Below are 20,839 nucleotides of genomic sequence, written 5' to 3' on the forward strand. Positions count from 1 at the left end.
ACAAAGAAAAATAGAGAAGAAAATAAAAATTGCCCTAATTCCCACCTGGAGATGTTTTCAAAATTGGATTAGTCTACGTAATAAACTTTTTTTTTTTTCAACATCCTGAATATTTCTTCATGTTATTGAATGTTTTTCAAAAATGTCATTTTAAATGGCACCATTGAAATACATATATATTATGCAAATCAGTGGATGCCCCATAATTTAAACTGTGCTCTGCACCTTACTGTTGGCCTTTTCAGTTTTCCTAATTTTCTTTTGAGGTGAATATCTCTGCACACAAAACAGGCCACATCTCCGATTGCTGCTTTAATCATTTAGCTACTCTTTAAAAAATTTGTTTTGAGTATAGTTGACACACAATGTTACATTAGTTTCAGGTGTACAGCATAGTGAATGGACAAGTTTATATGAGATGCTGTACTCACTTCAAGTGTAGCTACCATCTGTCAGCATACAACACCGTAATTGTCACTAACACTGTGGGTCTCTGAGTGGGTGATAGGATTCAGCATGCTGGGTTTAAATGAAACTGTGTTTTGGCAGAAAAAAGAAAACTATCTTAAATCTAAATATTTGCAAGGATGAATTGAATGTTCTTTAAATCTTGACAAAGGCATATTTTCTGGACTTTCACTTGACTCCGGAGATATAAAGGTGTAAAATGTAATAAAGGTCACTCTTCTGACATGTATGTCACAAAGCTCATTTATTTTCTATAATTCAAGGAATAAATATTTTTGTATAGTAGGTTTTGCCCTGCCCCTTTCAGCCAGAATTTGAATACTTAGTTACTGATATTTTTAGACTGTTCTAATAGGAAGGTATCTATGTAGGCATAACATATGTAATGAGCTCTACTGAGCCATATCACACAGAATTTACAACTCATACCACTTGATAGGAGATGGTAATTCTTATGTACTAAATAAAATGGTGGCTGGCTACAGGCTTCTTTACCATTTGGAGGTTCCCTCTGCAGTGATCGATTAATGGTTCTGCATTACCAAACATCTTGAAAGTTTAGATTTTTCTTTTGAGAAGATATACTCAATTAGGTAGAAATTTAAGGAAAGCAGACATATACAGAAAACATTCATTTCCTAGTATTCCTCAAGTATCCACTGGTCTATCCCTGAACATCAGGGAATTCTTTTCTGGAAACATATGCAATAGAGCAACAGCCTGGGGCTTGGGAAGAGACATACTTTGTATATGAAAGACCTTAATCTTTGTCATCTCATTTTCCTTTTTGCCACTGCATTACTAGATGGAGAAGATATTCGGTAAGCGTGTATTAATCATGTTCTAGAGAAGGGAGAAATTAAGATCCAAAATTAGGTAACCAGTCCCCAGCCTCCATACAGAGCTGAGTCAGATTTATGGTGGGTCTCTTGGTCAATGTGTTTGCCAAAGTCAGCTACTTCTAAAAAAAATCTTCCCAAAAGTTTTATGAATCTAGTCCCTTGTACTATTCATTTGCTCATTTTCTAAGTTTATAATTTTTCTTTCTCCTGTTTTCCAAAAGCTACATTTGGGGTTTTTCTGAAGAGGAATATTGTCTTTTGTTTACACCTCTTACCTTTTCTTTCTGTAATTAAATCCTTATTCATTTTCCAGCTTTGCTACGAACTAGATAAGAAAAAACTGAACCTTAGAGGTGCATACCTACATATGTAAGAGGCCTTCTGGGCCAGCCCTTTTGTTTCCTTGTGAGTTTACTAAAGTATAGAGGGTAAGTGGCTTGCCAAAAATCACATATGGTGAAAGCAGTCACTGTTTTGAAAAAATTTATTAAATTACATAATAGCAAAGATGAAATAACACAATGTCTAGTAACAATTTTAATGTTCATGAGCTGTTTATTTTCATCTTTCAGATTAGATAAGGCAGAAGAAGCTTCTGAAACAGTAGAGCATAGAACACTAAGATGATTTGGCAACTGGAGAACAGCGATGTAGGCAGGACTAGAAAGACAGCAAGTATTTCTTAAATCTACAGTGAAGCTTCTTCCCATGATAGTCCTTCAAATTATGTAATTAAGTGGTTTAAAGGGCCCTGACTGGTTTCAGTGTATTATAATGTAGTACATTTATCAAATGATAGAGGGAATTTCCAGTAGAGCAGGTTCTTCTCCCTTAGCCTAACAACAGAGGATTATGAAAAACAAAACATCATAGATAAAAATTGGCTGTGAGGAAAGTTCTCTTACACATTTACATTAGGAATAAACTGGAAATGTATAAAAGCTACAAAATGTAGCATAATAGCAAGTAAGCAATTTTATTCCCTCCCCCACAAGTTAATTTTTCTGGGTTTATTCATTTATCATCTTCAAAAGATATTTATGACCTATAACTCAAGGCATTTTTGAATTATGAAGTGAACACCAAAGATCCTTAAATGTGTAGTTATAAATCCTGCTGCAATAAAACAAAGTCCAAATGCAGAATATTGAGAACTGTCTCCTTGGTTAGTGCTTTGCACATTTATAAGATCATTATCACTGGAAAAGAGAGAGAGCACTTTTTTTCCTTTAAGTGGGACAAAGTAGTTGCCCATGACCCTGGGCAGGGTGGAAGAATTTAGGGGACACAAATATAGTTGTGTTCCTGGTTATCACAGGTACAAAAAGAGGTTTCTATTCCTGCTGATAAGCAGGGAGAGGCAAGAGGCCTCGGAGAGTCACGTGGAGCCCTTGGGAAGACGCTGGCAGAAGAGGGGCATCTCAGGACAACCGGAATTACTCTTACCAATCCCTTGACCAGATCAGTATAAGAGGCTGGTCAGAAGGAGCGATCATGCAGAGTATTCATGCATTTGCTAAAAAAGTAGGCTCTGTGCTGTCCAAGCACCCTGTTTTTTTGTTTGTCCTTTTCTCCTTGTGTAAGAAATTGAATTGGACTAATAGGACAAAGTATTTCTACTAGAAATCTACACATTTAAGTCAAAGGTTTTCTCTAAAAGTCTGAATGTCTGAAAAATATTTGCAAAAATTGTAATCACTTTTTAGCTCCTTAAATATTGGGATATCAACAGGTGGAGGCTAATTTGCATTTATGTTCCAGATTAGATGGATTTGGGAGTCCTACTTCCATCCCTGCTGCCATTTGGAAATGACAATATCATGCTTACTGCCTCTAATTCTAGTCATTGTCATATTTTGCATCTCATGATTTCTGGGAAAAGCTAGAGTGTCTCTCCCCAGAGGCCAGTTATTGCTTACAGAGCTTGGCTTCATAATTCCATAATCATTGCACTGTCCATAGCAAATATGGGAAATTACAGAGAACTAATCAATGTAAGGCATATGAAACCTGTATTAGCCTAATAATAACTTAAAAGTAGTAGCCCCATAAGAGCTAATTTTAAAATAATCAAGAAGGACTGTGTATGAAATGACTGAAACCCCATTTTAATTAGCAATTTTGTTAATTTTCCGGATTATAAAGAGTTGGAGAATTTCAATACTTCATTTTGTTAAAAAAATGAAAATGTTATTTTAGTGAGTTTGTTGGTTTTTTTTTTTAAGATTTTATTTTTGGTTGGGTGAGAAATATAGCATATCACAGGGGGAATTCAGAGGTTCAGTTTTGACATTTTTGTTTTGTACTGTTTATTTGCAAGGGTAATTAACAAATTGTCAAGAAAGCATAAATCTCTGGAGATATGTACCAAGAGAAATATCAGTATGATAACTCTTTGTTTATTCGAAATTTTCATAGTGATCACTCAGTGAGGACCTTTAGAAAAAAAATATGATCATTGTACAGAAAGTATTTTATTTGGTATGACTGTTTTTATTTCATAGACCGTATAATTGAGTGCTTTTCTCAGGTTTATTTTTCCTTTAAAATATTTGTGTGAAGTAGGCCATGTGAGTACCAGAACTTTCAGCTCAGAAATATGAAGCAGGAATAATTTTGCATGTAACTCACATAGGCTATTTTGAAAATCAAAATGATCAAACGTGAATTTTATAGTCTGTTTTTGTTATGTTAATCTAATTTATTATCATGATATTATACAGTTTAGTAGCATAATTAAAATATCACATGTGGAACCCATAGCCCAAACAATATTTCAACTTAATTAGCAGACATGCATACCTACTTCTCTTCTAAGGTATTCATGGGCTCTGCTCAGGAGACAGCCTAGGTGAAGAATCATGATTGATCTAATCCGTTTAAATCTGTACTGGTTTCTCTTGTAACTGAGGGTAGAGAGTACTGTGGGAATAAGAGATGGGGAGAGTTAATAAAACACAATAAAGCTTAAGAAGACTAAAAAAACAAACAAAAAAAGATTTTATTTATTCGAGAGAGAGAGAGAGAGAGAGCGTGCGCGCGTGCACATGCAAGTGGGAGGAGAAGCAGAGGGAGACAGAGAATCTCAAGCTGGTTTCACGCTGAGCGTGGAGCCTGATGCAGGGCTCAATCTCATGACTCTGAGATCATGACCTGAGCAGAAATCAAGGGTCAGACACTTGACCGACTGAGCCACCCAGACAGCCCTAAATGAGTTTTTTTAGATGATTCTAGACCAAGCCCAGAGCACTTCATGGAAGATGGTAGGCAGCTAAATATATTTAATTGTTGGATGAGGTGAGGGGTTAAAAGAACAAAATACAACCTTTCCAATAGCTTATAAAAGGGAGAAGAATTAATAGACACATGTTTTTCTTAAAGGAAAACTTTTGAAAATATGATTTTGTACCTTTTAATCAAACACACTGAAATTTAATTGATGCTACTAGAAAAACAGGAGTTCATTTTTACATATTGCAAATTTAGAAATTGAGATTATTTAAACAGGAGTTAGGATTAAGTTTACTTTTACTTTACGTTTCAAAAAAAGTTTCCTAAGAAAGTGAACAAAGTAAACAAGCTTACTGAGATGTTGTATCTATGAGAGATGTTAAATCGTTTTCAGGCAAATTCCTCCCCATCCCCTCTCCACATCTTTTGAGAGCTCAGTCTGTAGGTGTGTTAGTTTTGTACTGCAGTTCTTTAACAAATTAGTATCAATTTAGTGGCTTAAAACAAGATCAATTTCTCTGGCAATTCTGTTAGAAGCCTGACATGAATCTCACTGGGTTAATCTCAAGTTGTTCATGGGGCTGCATTCCTTTCTCCAGGCTCTGAAGGAGAATGGGAGACTTACTTCCTTACCTTTTTCAGTTTCTAGAAGCCATCTCCATTCCTTAACTCAATTCATGGCTCCCTTCCTCTATGTTAAAAACCTGCAACGTTGTCTCTCTCTGACTCTCTCTTTCTTACCAGAGCTGGATAAAGTTCTCAGGTTTTAAGGATTTACGTGATTACACGGAGCCCACCCAGGTAATACAGGAAAATCTCCCCATCACAAGACCCTTACCGTGAACCATATCTACAAAGTCCTTTTTGTCACATGTGATAACATATTCACAGGTTCTAGGAACTGAGATGTCGATCTCTTTGACGGCCATCTGTGTACACACTGAGAGGTAGCACTCAGTTCACAGGACCGTGAGTCAGCATCAGAAGATACTGATGTAGATTGATTTATTTTTTAAAAATTGGTGTATAATAATTTATACTTGTTAATGAAAGCAATTACCACCAACTTCCTTTAAATAAAACTTTCATTAATTGTTTGAAATGTTTTTTGAACGTACAGTTTTTAAAATAATTTAATGATTATTTAATGGTAAGTTATTAATAGTAATAATTCCATTGCCTTCCACAAGTCTGCATATTTCACATAATTGAATTATAATAACAATATAGCTTTATATATATAAACTATCTTACATTCTATTTTCACCCAATTCTTATATATACAACTATACAAATAGGCCATATTTTATTAAGCTTTAATCTTGATGTTAGAGATTTAGGTGTTTATAGTTTCTTATTAATGTAGATAATGAAGTCAACTGAACATTGACTTATTTATACAGCAGGTTTTGCTTTTATTGAGTAAATCCCTTGGAAAAAATTGCTTTGAAAGAAATTTACAGAGTAAAAATATGTGACTATCTGCAGGTTGTCTACACAGTCCCCTCTTTTTATTTGTTTGTAGAACCATAATTTTGTTCAGTTACTAGTTGGTAGGATGGTTTAAGCCCCAGGGGATGAATTTGTCCTATAAGTAAAACCTGGAATTTTCTATGTCCTTTGCCAGTGATTGGTTTCAGAATTTGTGGGTCAAATTTGTCCAAAAAGATCAAGTTGAAATTTTTTTTTAGTTAGTGAGGGTTTGGTCAGAGCTGGAATTTAGTTAGGATGCTGAATTTGTGATGTATTCATGACTGTTATAACTCTAGTTCAGATGAGTGGAGGAGCTGAACTAGAATGAGGTTGGAACAAGAGCAAAAGTCATTGAAGAGGGTGAGGCAAAAGGAACATTCAAAGATAACAGACATGTTGGGCCAGGATGGCTATATAAGAAGCAAGTGCCATTGTTGGGATTGTGGGTTTGTGGTCCAGGGTGTTTTGGATGTTCAGGGATGTTGACTTTATTTTTTTAAAGATTTTATTTATTTATTTGACAGAGAGAGAGAGATCAGAAGTAGGCAGAGAGGCAGGCGTGGGTGGGTGGGTGGGTGGGTGGGAAGCATGCTACCTGTGGAGCAGAGGGCCCAATGTAGAGCTCAGTCTCAGGACCCTGAGATCATGACCTGAGCTGAAGGCAGAGGCTTAACCCACTGAGCCACCCGGGCGCTCCAGGGATGTTGACTTTAATTTGATGTCCTAAGGACAAACATCCAAATATGTGTGGGCTTCAAGAGATACCTTGGGTTCAGTGGAATGTACTGTGAGGAACAAATGCCAGCCCCATATACAATTTTAAATTTTCCAGTAGTGGCATTTTTAAAAAGTAAAAAAAAAAAAAAAAAAAGGAAGCGATGTTGATTTTAATAGTGTATTGTATTTGATGCAATGTATCAAAAATCCTATCATTTCATTAGATAGTCATTATGTATTCCAACATCTCACTTTGTTCTGGCCACATTTCAAGGGCTTCATCGTCATGCACAATTAGAAAAATGAATTTAGGAGCCAGTTATAAAGTCAGTACCTTTCTTTGCTTGCAAATATGAACTTGTGTTTGGCTTCTTTCTGGGGATTTTTGCTGTTGTGAGTAACACTGTAATGAACAGCCACATATAGAACTCCTGGTGCAGGAATTAAGGATGGTATATTCCTAGGTGTAGGATGGCTGGCAGGCAGCAGGTGAAATAGTGCTCACTTTATTCTCCAAGGTGGTTACTCCAGTTCGCATACCAGCCAGTGGTGTGGAAAAGAGTCCTTACTGCTCCACCCCGAACTGACATTCGGCAAAGTCTCCTTTCTTCATTTTTGTCAAACTAGTGGGTGTAAAATGGTTTCTTATTTCTTCACAATTTGCATTTTTCTGATTATTAATGAGCTTGAATACCTTTTGAGAAGTATGTGAACCTTCATTTGTCCTCTTCTATAGAAATTACAAATATTTATTCATTCAAATATAAATATACTTATATATGGTATATATCATATATTCATATATGTCATATTATATATGTATTCACAAATATTTTATTTCTGAGTACTATCTATTACGTATTGGTCTATGTATAGAGACTATACTAGTAGGGGGAAAAGAGTCTCATATCTTGCCTTCCAGGAGTTTAGTTCTAGTGTGTGTATATAGTGAAGAGGAAGAGAAAAAAACAATAACAATAAAAAAGGTGAAGCGGCGTATGTCAAGTATTGTTAGTAAACCTCAGTTAAGTCCGGTTCAGCCATTTTATGTCAGGACTTAACTTAGCTTCTGCCGTTGTAAAAAGGAGATGGTAATAATACCACCCTCATTGTTTATTCAAAGCATATGAAGAACTTGACACAGTCCTGGCAAATTGTGAGACTCAGAAAAAGCTAATAATAAGTATCATTTCCCCCCTTTTTCCTTCTCCTTTTTCTCTGTAATTTCTTCTCAGAACTTCTGAGGTTTAAGATTAAATATGTTTTGGTTTGTTGAAGTGTTGGCTTTCATCAGGGTGTCAACCTATTGGTACTTTCTGAGACAAGACAGATGACCTTAGCTAATTTTGAGATGTGTTTTTGGAATTTCAAGCTTCTTAAATCCCAAAAACCAAAAGCCTGAGAATGTGTACTTTTTAAAAAGCTGTATCATGTCAAATGCCAAAAATGTGGGAAAATCTGTAGGAATGCCTTGTATTCATTCAGGGCTGTGTTCTATGACTATAAATTTTGCCTGAATTAATCATTTTAATCTAACAACCAATTTACTGTAAACCACGTGCAAAGTGCTGTATAGAAGAGATGCGTGTGACCTTGTTAATCTTTGGAACAATTATGTGTCCCTCTTTCTTAGATAATGATGTTGAAAATGATCTTCAATCAGACATCGGTTGAGCACTGCAAGACTCACACTGAAAAGCTGAAAGAATGCAACTTCTTCTTAATAGCTGTTCGCCTGGCCTCGCTGAACCAGATCTTGGATCCCTGGGTTTATCTGCTGCTAAGAAAGATCCTTCTTCGAAAGTTTTGTCAGGTAGCAAATGCTGTCTCCAGCTGCTCTAATGATGGACAGAAAGGGCAGCCTATCTCATTATCCAATGAAATAATACAGACAGGAGCATGAAAGAGAACACCTAATCAACTTGCATGTTCACAGCTTTTGGCAACAAGTAGCCATAAACCTTACTGTGAATTTAGGCATCTCTGGCATGCCACTGTTTATGCGTTGAAGGAGAATTTTGATATAAGGCTAAATGGTCTCAGAAGCATAGATAATCCCCTATGTGCCAAAAGTGTTGAAACACAAACAAAGGAAAATATATTATTAACAGTCTAGTGTTTTTGGGTCTCTGCCATTTGTAGCTGAATATGTGATTATTTATGAGATGAAAACATTTTTTGTTATATAAATGATCTTGGTCTGTGGTGGGGGTGGAGTGGGGAAAGTTAATATTCCAGTGTACTGAGTACATGGCGGACGGAATCCATAGATCATTAGAGATAGGCAGTAATTTGCCTTTGTCCAAAGACCTTGGTCTTCTGTATTCTCTTTCTTTCTTTCTCTCCATGTCACTCTTTTCCTCTTACATTTTTTAAAAAAGTTGCATTAGGATAAAAAACATAAATGTATCCATAATATTTAGTGGTGTTGATGTAAATATTGCTCAATGCATAAATTATCTGCTGAACTTATGAAGTTTAAGTTTTGGATGTATTGGTAATTATGTTTACTCCTATATAAAAGCCAACTGCATTTATTTGAAATACGACAGGATTTATGACTATACAAATTACTCTGTGTTCTTCTTTTTGAATGTATTTTTCATTCTTAAAAGCCTGGGTAAGATTCATCAATCTGATCTTCAGAGTCAGGAAAGTGATTTTTCAAAATGCTATTTAAGAACTGATTTGAGAACTAAATACAGGTACTGTGGTTAATTCTCTTCCCTCATTGTTCCACCAAAAGTATTCTCTAGTCTTCTGGATATTTAAATACTAACTCTAATTTCTTTAGAGTTAATACTAACTCCAATAAATATTTTGAAGGTTCTGTAAAGAGTTTCTATAGTTTGGCCTATTTATAGAATTAGAAAATTAATAGTATTGACCCCTCATAGCACTTTCTCTATTCTCTCTTCAATGTAGCTCTATATCTAAATATTTATTATTAATATGTTTTTCTTACACTCTACATGTGTACAAACCTTGAGAACTAAGCTAGGTATCTTTTTGGCACAAGTAGATTATTACACTAAGTTTTGAGAGTTGCACTTAAAAAAAGAAAAAACAGAAAAACTTCCCCAACAAACATAACAATCTTTTAAATGAGACCTACACAAAATGCTCTTTGTATCCTTTGGAGCATTCATTTTGCAAACTCATTAACATTTTCTCACGAAGATAGTAATCTACAGCCTGCTTTATTGCATTCCTAATTTTAAAAGTTTGAGATTTATTTTATATTTCTTTATAGTAACTACATTTTTCCCCGTGTTTAGTAGACATTTGAGGAATAATTGATCTTAATAGGTACAACATATCTATTAGATTAATATATAAACCATCCAGGTCAGTTGGGAATAATCAATTATTATTATTATTATTATTATTATGAATACCATGTCAAACTGAGTGGATAAACAAGGTCTGCTGAGAGTGTTTATGTAATTCATGATGGTTCCACTAATCTATGTTGTAGAAAAAAAATGATGATATAGAACCTAATACTAAAGCCCTGTTATAAAATCTCTCTATGCTATAGAATTGGATTATCCCACCAGTCACCTCATGAAGAATTAGACAAAGCTACCTCCTTTTCCCCAGAAAAAAAGTGCACTTAAATGACCTTACAGGAAAAAGGCCTTACCTCTTGAATGGTCCTCTGGTCCTAGGTCATAATCTGATAGACACACACATACACAGTATGGATTTAAGTGGTGCAAGTGGGATTGGTTTATCCCTTCCAGCACATAGTACAACACTTGAAATGTAGGAGGAGTTCAGCATTTATTCAATCAATGAATTAATGAATGGCTGCCAAAACCAAGTGTGTCTTGGCAAGGTGCCTGCCATATGACTGAAGGGCCACATGCCGTTTTAGTCCATCAGACTGATAAGATGAATGCTCTCTGCCTCTTTAATTACAGAAATATGAATTTACCTTCAAATGTGTAGTAACATATTACTGTACAACAAAGTGCTTTATCTGTATTAATAATTTAAGAGACTGATACTTCCAAATGGAAATGGAGATTACTGTCAAAGAAATACCACTTTTCCTCAAAGCACAGAAATACATAAAGACAAAACAACCTGAAACTTATCCTTAAGTTCACAATAAATTTCTGCCCAGGGATACATGGCAGGAGTGGACACATGGCAGTTTTTCAACAAGGTTGAAAAGAAAGTGGAGAAGGAAAAATTATGTAAAAGGCATGGGTTTTGTTATCAGGCCAGCCATTGGTTTGTCCAGGGAAAAGCTGATAAGAAATATAAGCCCCAAATGATTTCAACCTTTGGGGGATAGTTGAAGTTAGATTTCAGAGATGTTATGCAGAGGCCCTAGATGTGATCAGAAAGTGAACAGACATCTGAAGTCACTGCATTAAAAATCTGTTTCCAAGTTTAAGTTTATTGGCCTTTAAATTCTTCCTCAATTACTTTGTTTATCTATGTATCTATCTGAGCAGGAAAAGAAGATGTGGGCATAAATTATGATGATTCTTAACTTGACAGTATTGATTTAAAAAAAAATATTCCCTGGGAAACCACCTGGGAAGAAGTGAGGATAATGTAGAAATTAAGGTACAATCAGCTACTGTAGATTGTACATAGCAGGGCTGATTTTCCAAATGATGAATTTATGCAGCTAAGCCATGTCATAGAAGAGAAGGATGACGTGCTATATCCACTAAGAATATTTTACGTTTCAAATAAAATTGGTGCAGTGGATATCTCAAAACTACTTTAAATGTTTTATCTTAAGATTTATCAAAATTTGCCTAAGGCTGTATACCAGGATATTTTTAAGTAGATCTGTTTAATCTTGACAGATTTAAATGACTATGAATCAAAAAGTGTACATTTCTTTATTATTTAAGAAATCTCTCGACTGTGTTATAGAATAAAATTGTGGAAGCTCGTGTAAAAGTTAACTGTAAGAGACCCTGGGACCGTGCTGGCATAGAGTGATGGACCAACTAGAAACTCTCAAGACATAACTATTTTTCAAAGGTGGTCAATGTGTGACAATATTCTAATAATAGATTTTCCAGTGAATTAGATCTTTTATTTATTGATACTTTTTATCTGTTGGCTTTGAGTCCTAATTTGTGATTAGTTTCAATCTTTCGTGTCAGCAATCACTTAATGGTTCTTTTGTACTGGGATTAAAGCAGAGACAGAAAGTAGAAGAATTTTTATTGTTGACAGTTTAAGCACATATATTCCTATTTATGTTTCAATATTTAACCCCAAAAGCTGTTCTTGAAATAAACAGGATACCAGAAGATGAGTGACATAGAAAGACTGCAGAGTATTTATTCCTAAGAACATATTAAAAGCTTAATGTGGAAAATTAAAATTTCTATGATTTACCCATGTGAAAAGCTTAGACCATCAACCATGCCAAATCTTCAGAGATGTTTATTGATGGTTTTATGCTCGCATATATCCCAAAATCGCTAAAATTGAGGTTTTAGTAAATGTGCAGAATTGTGCAATGAATAAGATTATATCATTTTAAAAAGGAGGACTATTTAATACTGTGACTACATTCAGAGGACTGTTATCTGAATTGCAATAAAATTCTGATAAGAGATGGCATACATTTGTGATGTTTCCTAACATAGATTTTGATAGAGCCAATTTACAAAATTTGAAAATCAACTTAAAACCCACATGCACATTTGTTAAAGAACTGTAGCAGTTCGGTATTCTAAGACAACTAACTAGTGATTACATATGAAGCATGAAACAGAGAATTAGGGAAAATGTTAAAATTATAATTCCGTTAGATTGGAATCCTTTATATAGATACCGATTTCATAAGAAATTTCATATTAAGCTGAGTTACCCAAAAGATTTCAATTTTATTAGGAATTCACATCTCTAGTTATCCACTAAAATCTTCTACCTGTCTTCTTTGAATACCTTTTTTGAATTGAGCCAACTTGCATAAAACTGAAGAAAGTAAAAAGAATAGTGCACAGTGAACTTGTTCTCAAAGTGACAAAGGAAAAACAGACTATGCCCTTCTCAGAAAGACTTTCACAAGTCTAGAGTTAAGGAATTTTTTTTTTTTTTACAAGAAGATCAACAATTCATGTTAAAGTCAGATGGAAAGATATCCTCAAAACATGCTCCTTAACATTTTCTTTCTCACTTGTCCCTGTTCTCTACTCTTTTAAGGAACAATAGAGCACAGAATTTTTATTTTATATATTCTCTATTTTATAATTCCTAAAATAAGGACTCTATTTTAAAGGTTTATAATTTATACAAGTTGAATTTTAAACCATGACATAATGATACCATAAACTGAGTACATTTTGATTATCTGGAAAAACAGAGTAAGATATATACCATATTCATTTATATATTACTTACCTTCTTTATTGAGAATCAAAATTCTTTCATTTTCAGAATTTTAAATCAATCAATTTAATATTATCAACAACCTAAATATTTACTGGGTTACATATTTCTTCATTAGGAATGAGACTGTGACCCCAAACCCCTTGCCTTGTTTGTTCATTTTCTCAATAAAGAGAAAGTAATAGAAATATTTACTGTTGGTGAAATTGGGATTGTTTTTAAGAGGATAGAGAACAGCTTCATATTTCTAGCATGCTTATGCCTTAATATATGAAACAGATCTAAGTCTGTTTTTTAGTAAGTCTGCTTTGACGGAATAATTTTATTATGGGAGTAAAGATAGGGAGGAAAGAGATGATCATGAGGAACAAAATCAGATTTTTCAAAGTTTTTGAGCATTTGGAGATGATTCCACCCCTGAAGTTATTTTAAAAAGTGCAGCTCTTACATTCTTTTGTCAATTGCTTTAGAAACAGAATATTTTGGCTTCTTAATTCAAGTGGATCAGATATCTAGACAAAAAGTAGCCAATCCCCAAACTTCAACAGTTATTTGAAAATGGTTTCTTTATTTTCTGTTTGTGTATAGTCGAAGTGATAATGTTAAACACAGAAAAATGCATATGACTTACTGATACACTCCAGTGTTCTTTCAACTTTTGAAAATGTACTTATGTCAAGTATGCAAAGGGAGGGGGTATAGAGAACATAAAGAAAGACATGGAGGGAACCTTGTACATTTCCAATTTGTTAAATTTCTTCATCCTTTTAGGCCATTCCACAGAATCAAAGAGAGGAAGGGACCACGTTTGTCTTTATCACATGAGTGTCAGTAGGAAAAAGCAAGGAGTGGCCAGTATTTTTTTCTGTAAGATCAGGTGTTAAGTTCACTCCAGTCATCACTGACTACTAAATTCTCTTCCTTCCATATATGTATGGAATTTGTATGAAATATTTTACTTTCTCCCTCTTCTCTTACCTAATGTGCATGGACAAATAGCATAAAGTCAAACATTTCTTTACACAAAAAAAGTTTAAAATAGGCACTGATTATCTTCATCTGTTTACAATAAATGAGTGTAAGTACTATTTACATGGTATATTTAAGTAAGAACTGAAATCATTGACACTTTAATCAATAATGTAAAACTCAGCATAGAAAACGTATGTTTCTCCATCTTTCCTATTCAGCCTCCTATCCCTACACACTTGACTAAGTGGGAAGATATACTTTTGTCATCTCCATGTAAAGATTTTTTGGAGTTATCCCCAGCATAGGTAAACACCTCCTCCAGTATATTTTAAATGCTAGCCTTCAGGATTGTGGAGACAAAGAATAAAAGAGACTTTGAAAACTACATCAAAATTTTGACGGCATTCAAGTCATAGCTAGTCTGTGTACTTAATAAATGTGTGTTTTTCATGTTGTGTGTCAATGGAAAATAAAGTTGAATGTTCTGAAATGTTCCTGTCTTTTTTTCCTGATGCCAACTCATGTCAGGAATATTTTTTAAAATTGTGTTAAATATTTTTCTGAAATCCTATTTGACACGCTTTGTCAAATAACAGCACAATGTAATATGCAGCAGCATTATGCTAACTCAATGATAATACCATTTTGTTTTACATTCCATAACTGTGTACAGTACAAATTATCACTGATTTGCTGTAGATCTGAGGTGCCCTTTTCCCATTTTCAAACGTGATATCTATTCAAGTTATAATCCCAGATTTTTTGTTATTAATACAAAAGCACACTTATAAATCATTCTCAATTTAGTTCATCCTCTCCTTTGTGGATTATAGTATAATCTATAGGCAGCCAACTAAGGAATTGTCCTTGCTTGTAGTCAGACCCTTTGATAGATTTGTACTGGGGTATTGGTATGAGTTGATTACTGTCAGAGACACACTTTGGACTTACCCAATACTCTCTTCTATGTGCTCATTCAGGTCAATATACCTCTTCCTTATTTAGTGAAGGGAGATGTTCTATAGAATATAGGCTGCTAAGCCAAGCTCAACAAAAGTAGCACATCAGGTTTCTTCCTCCTAAGAAAAGGTAATTAGGGAGAGCTCTGACCATTCCTTCTCCCATGGGGCTCTAGGCTCCCAACCAGATTTTATGATCTCTATAGTCTTTGCCCTGTAGCATCAGATAAACGTCATGATGATAACTTCTGGTAGACCAGAAATACCACCACGATGTTGTTGAACCTATATACCATAAAATGAGACACTGCCCAGTTTCAGGTCCTTGAAGAATATGGGTTCAGACATCCTTAGATATTCTTGGGGTGTTGTTGTGCTCACCGATACCACTTTGCTCACCCACACCAGTTTTGAGCAAATCCAATTTGGAGGTTGGGTACTCAGAATCCAACCCAGTCCTCCAGGCTTGTTCTTTCCTTCAACATGTATTTGTTGTTGTACCTGTGATGTGCCAAGCATTCCGGTAGGTGTTAAGACACAAAGATTTTTTTCCTAAAAACTCAGCTGTCAATGAATGTATAATCTTGTAGGGAATAGGAAAGAATTTGATCAGAGCTTCTATTAGAGAAAGCATATAGGAGAGGTGACACTAAAATAGGAAATCATTTCCTGTAGAAGATGACAGTTAGCCTGCATTTTGGAGAAAGGAATGGGTGTTAGTTGGGAAGGGGAGGGCATTTTAGGATACTTTTTCACTTTACTGTCCCAAATTATCATTTCCAGGGGATTCAAGGTAACTAACTTCTAGTGGCCCCGTGAGAAGTATAGGGCTAAATAAGCATATATCTATAACCTCTCAGAATGGGCCAAAGTGGTATGGCCTTGGGTCAGGATTTCTCCACCTCAGCCCCCTGGGTATACTGGGTCAAATAATTCTTTGTTATGGGGGCTGTCCTGTGCATTGTAGGCTGTTTAATAGTGTCTCCGGCCTCTATCCACTAGATGAGAGCAATACTTCGCTAGCATAATGATCAGAAAAATGTCCCTAGCCATTGCAAAATATATTATGGGAGACCTAACTGCTGCCAGGTGAGAAAACCTGCCTTAAGGCAAAGGCAAGGGCAAAGGCCATGGCCATTGTGAGGGTGCTAAGTGTCTGAGGGTTTGCAGGCCAAGGCCATCTGTGAGATCTTGGATCTGAAAGACACCATTCTGGAATTTCCTCAAGTGGCAGGCGCTAGAATGTCAGTTTGTGTATGACTGCACAAAAATGTGGCGTTACCACTACAACAATGCCCGGATCATCACAGGCCCTGATCCACTTCCGTAATCACATAAACCTATTCACAAAAGAGGAGGTACAGTTTCTTAGAAAGTATCACCTTTCTATTGATGTCTCCAATCCCTATTTTGTTCTTGATAAGAGGCCATGGGGTTATATGTCTCTCAAAGGGATATCTAAAGGTAATGAATCCATTTCTCCCAGGATCTTTAAAAATCTGTTATAATTCCTCTTAAGTTCACGTTTCCAGACAGGTGCCTTAGGAGGAGAGAACTAATTTACCAAACTCTGCCTTTTATGGGATTTTGGCCTATTTGGTCAGTGTTACAGAACTGCAGCAGCTTTATTTAATCTGAAAGATGATTTTTATCAAAAAGCAGTCCAACTCTGGGCAAATGTCTCTTTATTGGCTTATGTTTCTCTGAGCTCATGCCAGTGGTTCAGTACCTCAAGTACAGAGCTATTACCACACATTTTGAAGCCAAAGTTCAACTCAGATTTCTGTAACGAACCCTTAAGCTTCTGGTTTGTACGGAATGGGAAGCTGAAAAATTAAACCCCAAATCTGACCCCCCAAATTAGAACAAGAATACTTATTAATCTACTGTAGATTTCTGAGGCCAAGTAAGAAGATCTGCGGATAATCAGTGTTTATGCCTAACATTCTTAAGCAGTTTTTAAAAGAAGGCTTTGAATATAATATACAAGGTTGCTTGAATTTAACTTTGACAAGAACATGGGAAGAACATAATTCTGAAACAAGTTGCACAAATTGTGGTCTTTTCAAATTAGATTTAACTAGAACATACCTGATAGAACACTGACTTTTGATCACTTTGGGATCAGAGCAACCCTGGTAATCAGATGAAAGATGTGGATCCCCTCCTCACAAAAAGCACAGACAATTTTTACAGAGTTTCAGAGACTGTACAGCCCTCCTGAATTCTGTCTGTGGATGCCTTGGAAATTTTTGGACACAGGTTAGGAATTCTCACTGTGAGAGAGTCTTTATGATTCAAGGAACCTCACAGCTTTCCATGTTTGGTTAGAAAGTCAAAATCTAAAACTGGAGTTAAGTCAACATAATTGCTTCCCTGTGAATGCCCAAATTCCCTGATATCTCATTATATGCCCACAACATAATCAGGGATATAATTATTAAAAGAAGAGCTGCAATCATTTAAAAAAAATGCCAGCACATGGGGAAAAGAAAATAAGACAATCCAATCAGAAGAGGGGAAGCTTAGGCTACTCACTAAAAACAGGTGGAAAGAAAAAGTACAATTTTTTTTAAGTTACAAGTAATTCAGTGATGCATTTGCCTTACAACAAAGAGCTTGTTTCAGTTTTCACTTGTGCTGACCCAGCAAGAAAGATTTAAAAAGAAGCTATTTAAAAGTCAATAAAAAAAAAACCACCCCACTTGAAAAATGCAATGCCCTACACACACAAAAACAAATGGTTAGAATGTAACTTTCTATTAAGTAACTTTGTTATGTTACATGTATACGGATACATACAAATTCACACTTCTGCATGTTCAGTGTCTTTGCATTGCAATTTAGAAGGAAGACAGCAAGGATGACTTTACTGATTGATCCTTTCAGTGAGAATGCAAGGCATACACTTACAGATCTTCTTACAAATGTAAAATTAATGATGCTTTAGGCCAACACTTCAAGCTATTAGTAAAATGCTGTATTGATGTTTACAGTTTGTGTTTCTCTACAGGGAAAAGTCTGGAGCAATTAATGACATTTATCTTTGCATTTTTCTAGCCTTATTGAGGAAGATGGAAATGATATCTTAAAACACTGAAGTATTTGTCTATTGGAAACAACTCTTTGATAACAAACCATCCTACATTCTGGATGTGTGTACATGAATTGGACAGCTATATGAGGTGTGCATAAAATTGCAAGTCGATTTTCATGAATCAGTGGTTTGGAGTCTTCTCCTTTAGCAGATCCATCCAAAGCCATTTTTAGAGAAAAAGCTATTTGTATTGATTTTCAACATTCCTTGTTGATTTAAACCTTTTTTTTTTTTTTTTTTTTTTTTTTTTTTTTTTTTTTGCTGAGCGTTTTCAAGAATTGTGGTGAAAAAGTTAATTTCTAGTTCTTTTGGAGTAACTTTTGGAGAAATGATACTGATATTTCATACGGAGATATGACATTTAAAATGATTTTTTAAAATATGTTAGTCACCGTACAGTACATCGTTAGTTTTTGATGCAGTGTTCCGTGATTCATTGCATGTAACTCCCAGTGCTCCACGTAATATGTGCCCTCCTTAATACCTATCACCCGGCTAACCAATCCTCCCACCCCCCTTCCTTCTAAAACCCTTGGATTGTCTCTTGAAGTCCGTAGTCTCTCATGGTTCATCTCTCCCTCTGATTTTCCCCGCTTCATTTTTCCCTCCCTTCTCCTAATGCCCTCCATGCTATTCTTTATGTTCCACAAATAAGTGAAACCATATGTTAATTGACTTTTTCTGCTTGACTTATTTCACTCAGCATCATCTCCAGTTCTGTCCGTGTTGATGGAAATGTCGGGTTTTCATTCTTTCTGATGGCCGAGTAATATTCTACTGTGTATATGGACCACATCATCTTTATCCATTTGTCTGTTGAAGGGGATCTTGGCTCCTTCCACAGTTTGACTATCATGAACATTCCTGCTACGAACATTGGGGTGCATGTGGCCCTTCTTTTCACTATATCTGTATCTTTCAGGTAAATACCCGGTAGTGCAATTGCTGGGTCATAGTGATGAGGGAGCAGGAGGCTGGCTGAGGACAAAGCAAAAGCTGGCACCTTGCACCCCCTCTCCACCCGCTCCCCTCCCCTCGGTACTATAGGTGACATTCCTCAGGCACCCCTGACTGCCATAAATGAGAAACAAATAGTTAACTCACAGAGATCACAATCCTGCAAGGCAGGAGTCTCCCTTGGTTTACAAATGTCCTTGAGATTTACAACAAAGAAGTTACCTTATCAATAGCCCAATTTCCAGAGGCACATAACTCAGTTCCTCAAGCCCTAACATCACCCTCCCCTCCATAAAAACTGAAGGAGGCTGAGGTAGAAGGATAAGTAAATAAAGTTAAATTGCTTCTAAACCTAAATCTCACTAACAAGGACGCTTGATAGCAGGAATGCGACATTCCACCAGGAGACTCCCAATTGTCTTTATGTCAGTGCCTCATTAGAGGGAAAGCGGCCTTGGCTGGATAGTAACAAGGACTTCAATATCCTGACAGTCTTCTTTACCCTGATAGCCCTTCTGAACACCCCCTTTGTCCTCACCTACCTAACTCCTGTGTATATAACCAACCACTCCTCACATCCCCGGGGCAGCTGCATCTCTGCCTGCCCACGGGTCCTGTCCCCGTGCTTTAATAAACCACCTTTTTGCACCAGAGACGTCTTAAGAATTCTTTCTTAGCCGTCGGCTCCGAACCTCACTCCACCGAACCTGACCTAGGTTCTAGAACTTCATCAATAGGGTAGCTCTATTTTTAACTTTTTGAGGAGCCTCCACACTGTTGGAGTGGCTGCACCAACTTGCATTCCCACCAACAGTCTAAGAGAGTTCCCCTTTCTCCACAACATTTCCAACATTTGTTGTTTCTTGCTTTGTCAATTTTTGCCATTTTAACTGGTATCAGGTGGTATCTCAATGTGGTTTTGATTTGAATTTCTCCAAAGGCTAATGATGTTGAACAACTATCCCTACATTCTGAAGAGTTTTAATCAGGACGGATGCTGTATATTGTCAAATGCTTTTTTTGCACCAATTGAGAGGACCATGTGGTTCTTCTTTCTCCTCTTATTAATATGTTCTAGCACACTGATTGATCTGTGAATGTTAAACCACCCTTGCATCCCAGGGATAAATCCCACCTGGTCCTGATGGATAATCCTTTTAATGTACCATTGGATTCTATCAGCTAGGATCTCATTGAGAATTTTGGCATCCATATTCTTCAAGGATATTGGTCTGAAATTCTCCTTTTTGATGGGGTTTTTGCCTGGTTTGGGGATCAAGATAATGCTGGCCTCATAGAATGAGTCTGGAAGTTTTCCTTCTGTTTCCATTTTTTGAAACAGCTTCAGGAGAACAGGTGTTATTTCTTCTTTGAATGTTTGGTAGAATTCCGCAGGGAATCCATCAGGTCCTGGACTCTTGTTTTTTGGGAGGTTTTTGATCACTACTTAATCTAGTTACTGGTTATTGGTCTATTCAGGTTGTCAGTTTCTTCCTGTATCAGTCTTGGTAGTTTATAGGTTTCCAGGAAGGCATCCATTTCTTCCAAGTTGCTTAATTTATTGGCATATAGTTGTTGATAATAGTTTCTGATAATTATTTCTATTTCCTTGGTGTTAGTTGTGATCTCTCCCTTTCATTCATAATTTTACTAATTTGGGTCCTTTCTCTTTTCTTTTGGATAAGTCTGGCCAGTGGTTTATTGATCTTATTAATTCTTTCAAAAAAACAGTTTCTAGGTTGGTTGAT

At 35.9% G+C, this 20,839-nt stretch overlaps 1 protein-coding gene across 2 annotated transcripts in view; it reads left to right on the forward strand.

The window, feature by feature from the left end:
- Nucleotides 1-20,839, forward strand: part of PTGER3 (prostaglandin E receptor 3) — a 209,592-nt gene that overhangs the window by 24,571 nt on the left and 164,182 nt on the right. For both annotated transcript variants that reach the window (XM_080802083.1, XM_080802082.1), the window contains exon 2: nucleotides 8,365-8,544. In XM_080802083.1, the coding sequence (XP_080658209.1) occupies nucleotides 8,365-8,544 (180 nt within the window). The remainder of the gene's footprint in view (nucleotides 1-8,364; nucleotides 8,545-20,839) is intronic.

This window comes from Martes martes (assembly GCF_963455335.1).
Source record: "Martes martes genome assembly, chromosome: 4".
Classification (NCBI taxonomy): Eukaryota; Metazoa; Chordata; class Mammalia; order Carnivora; family Mustelidae; genus Martes; species Martes martes.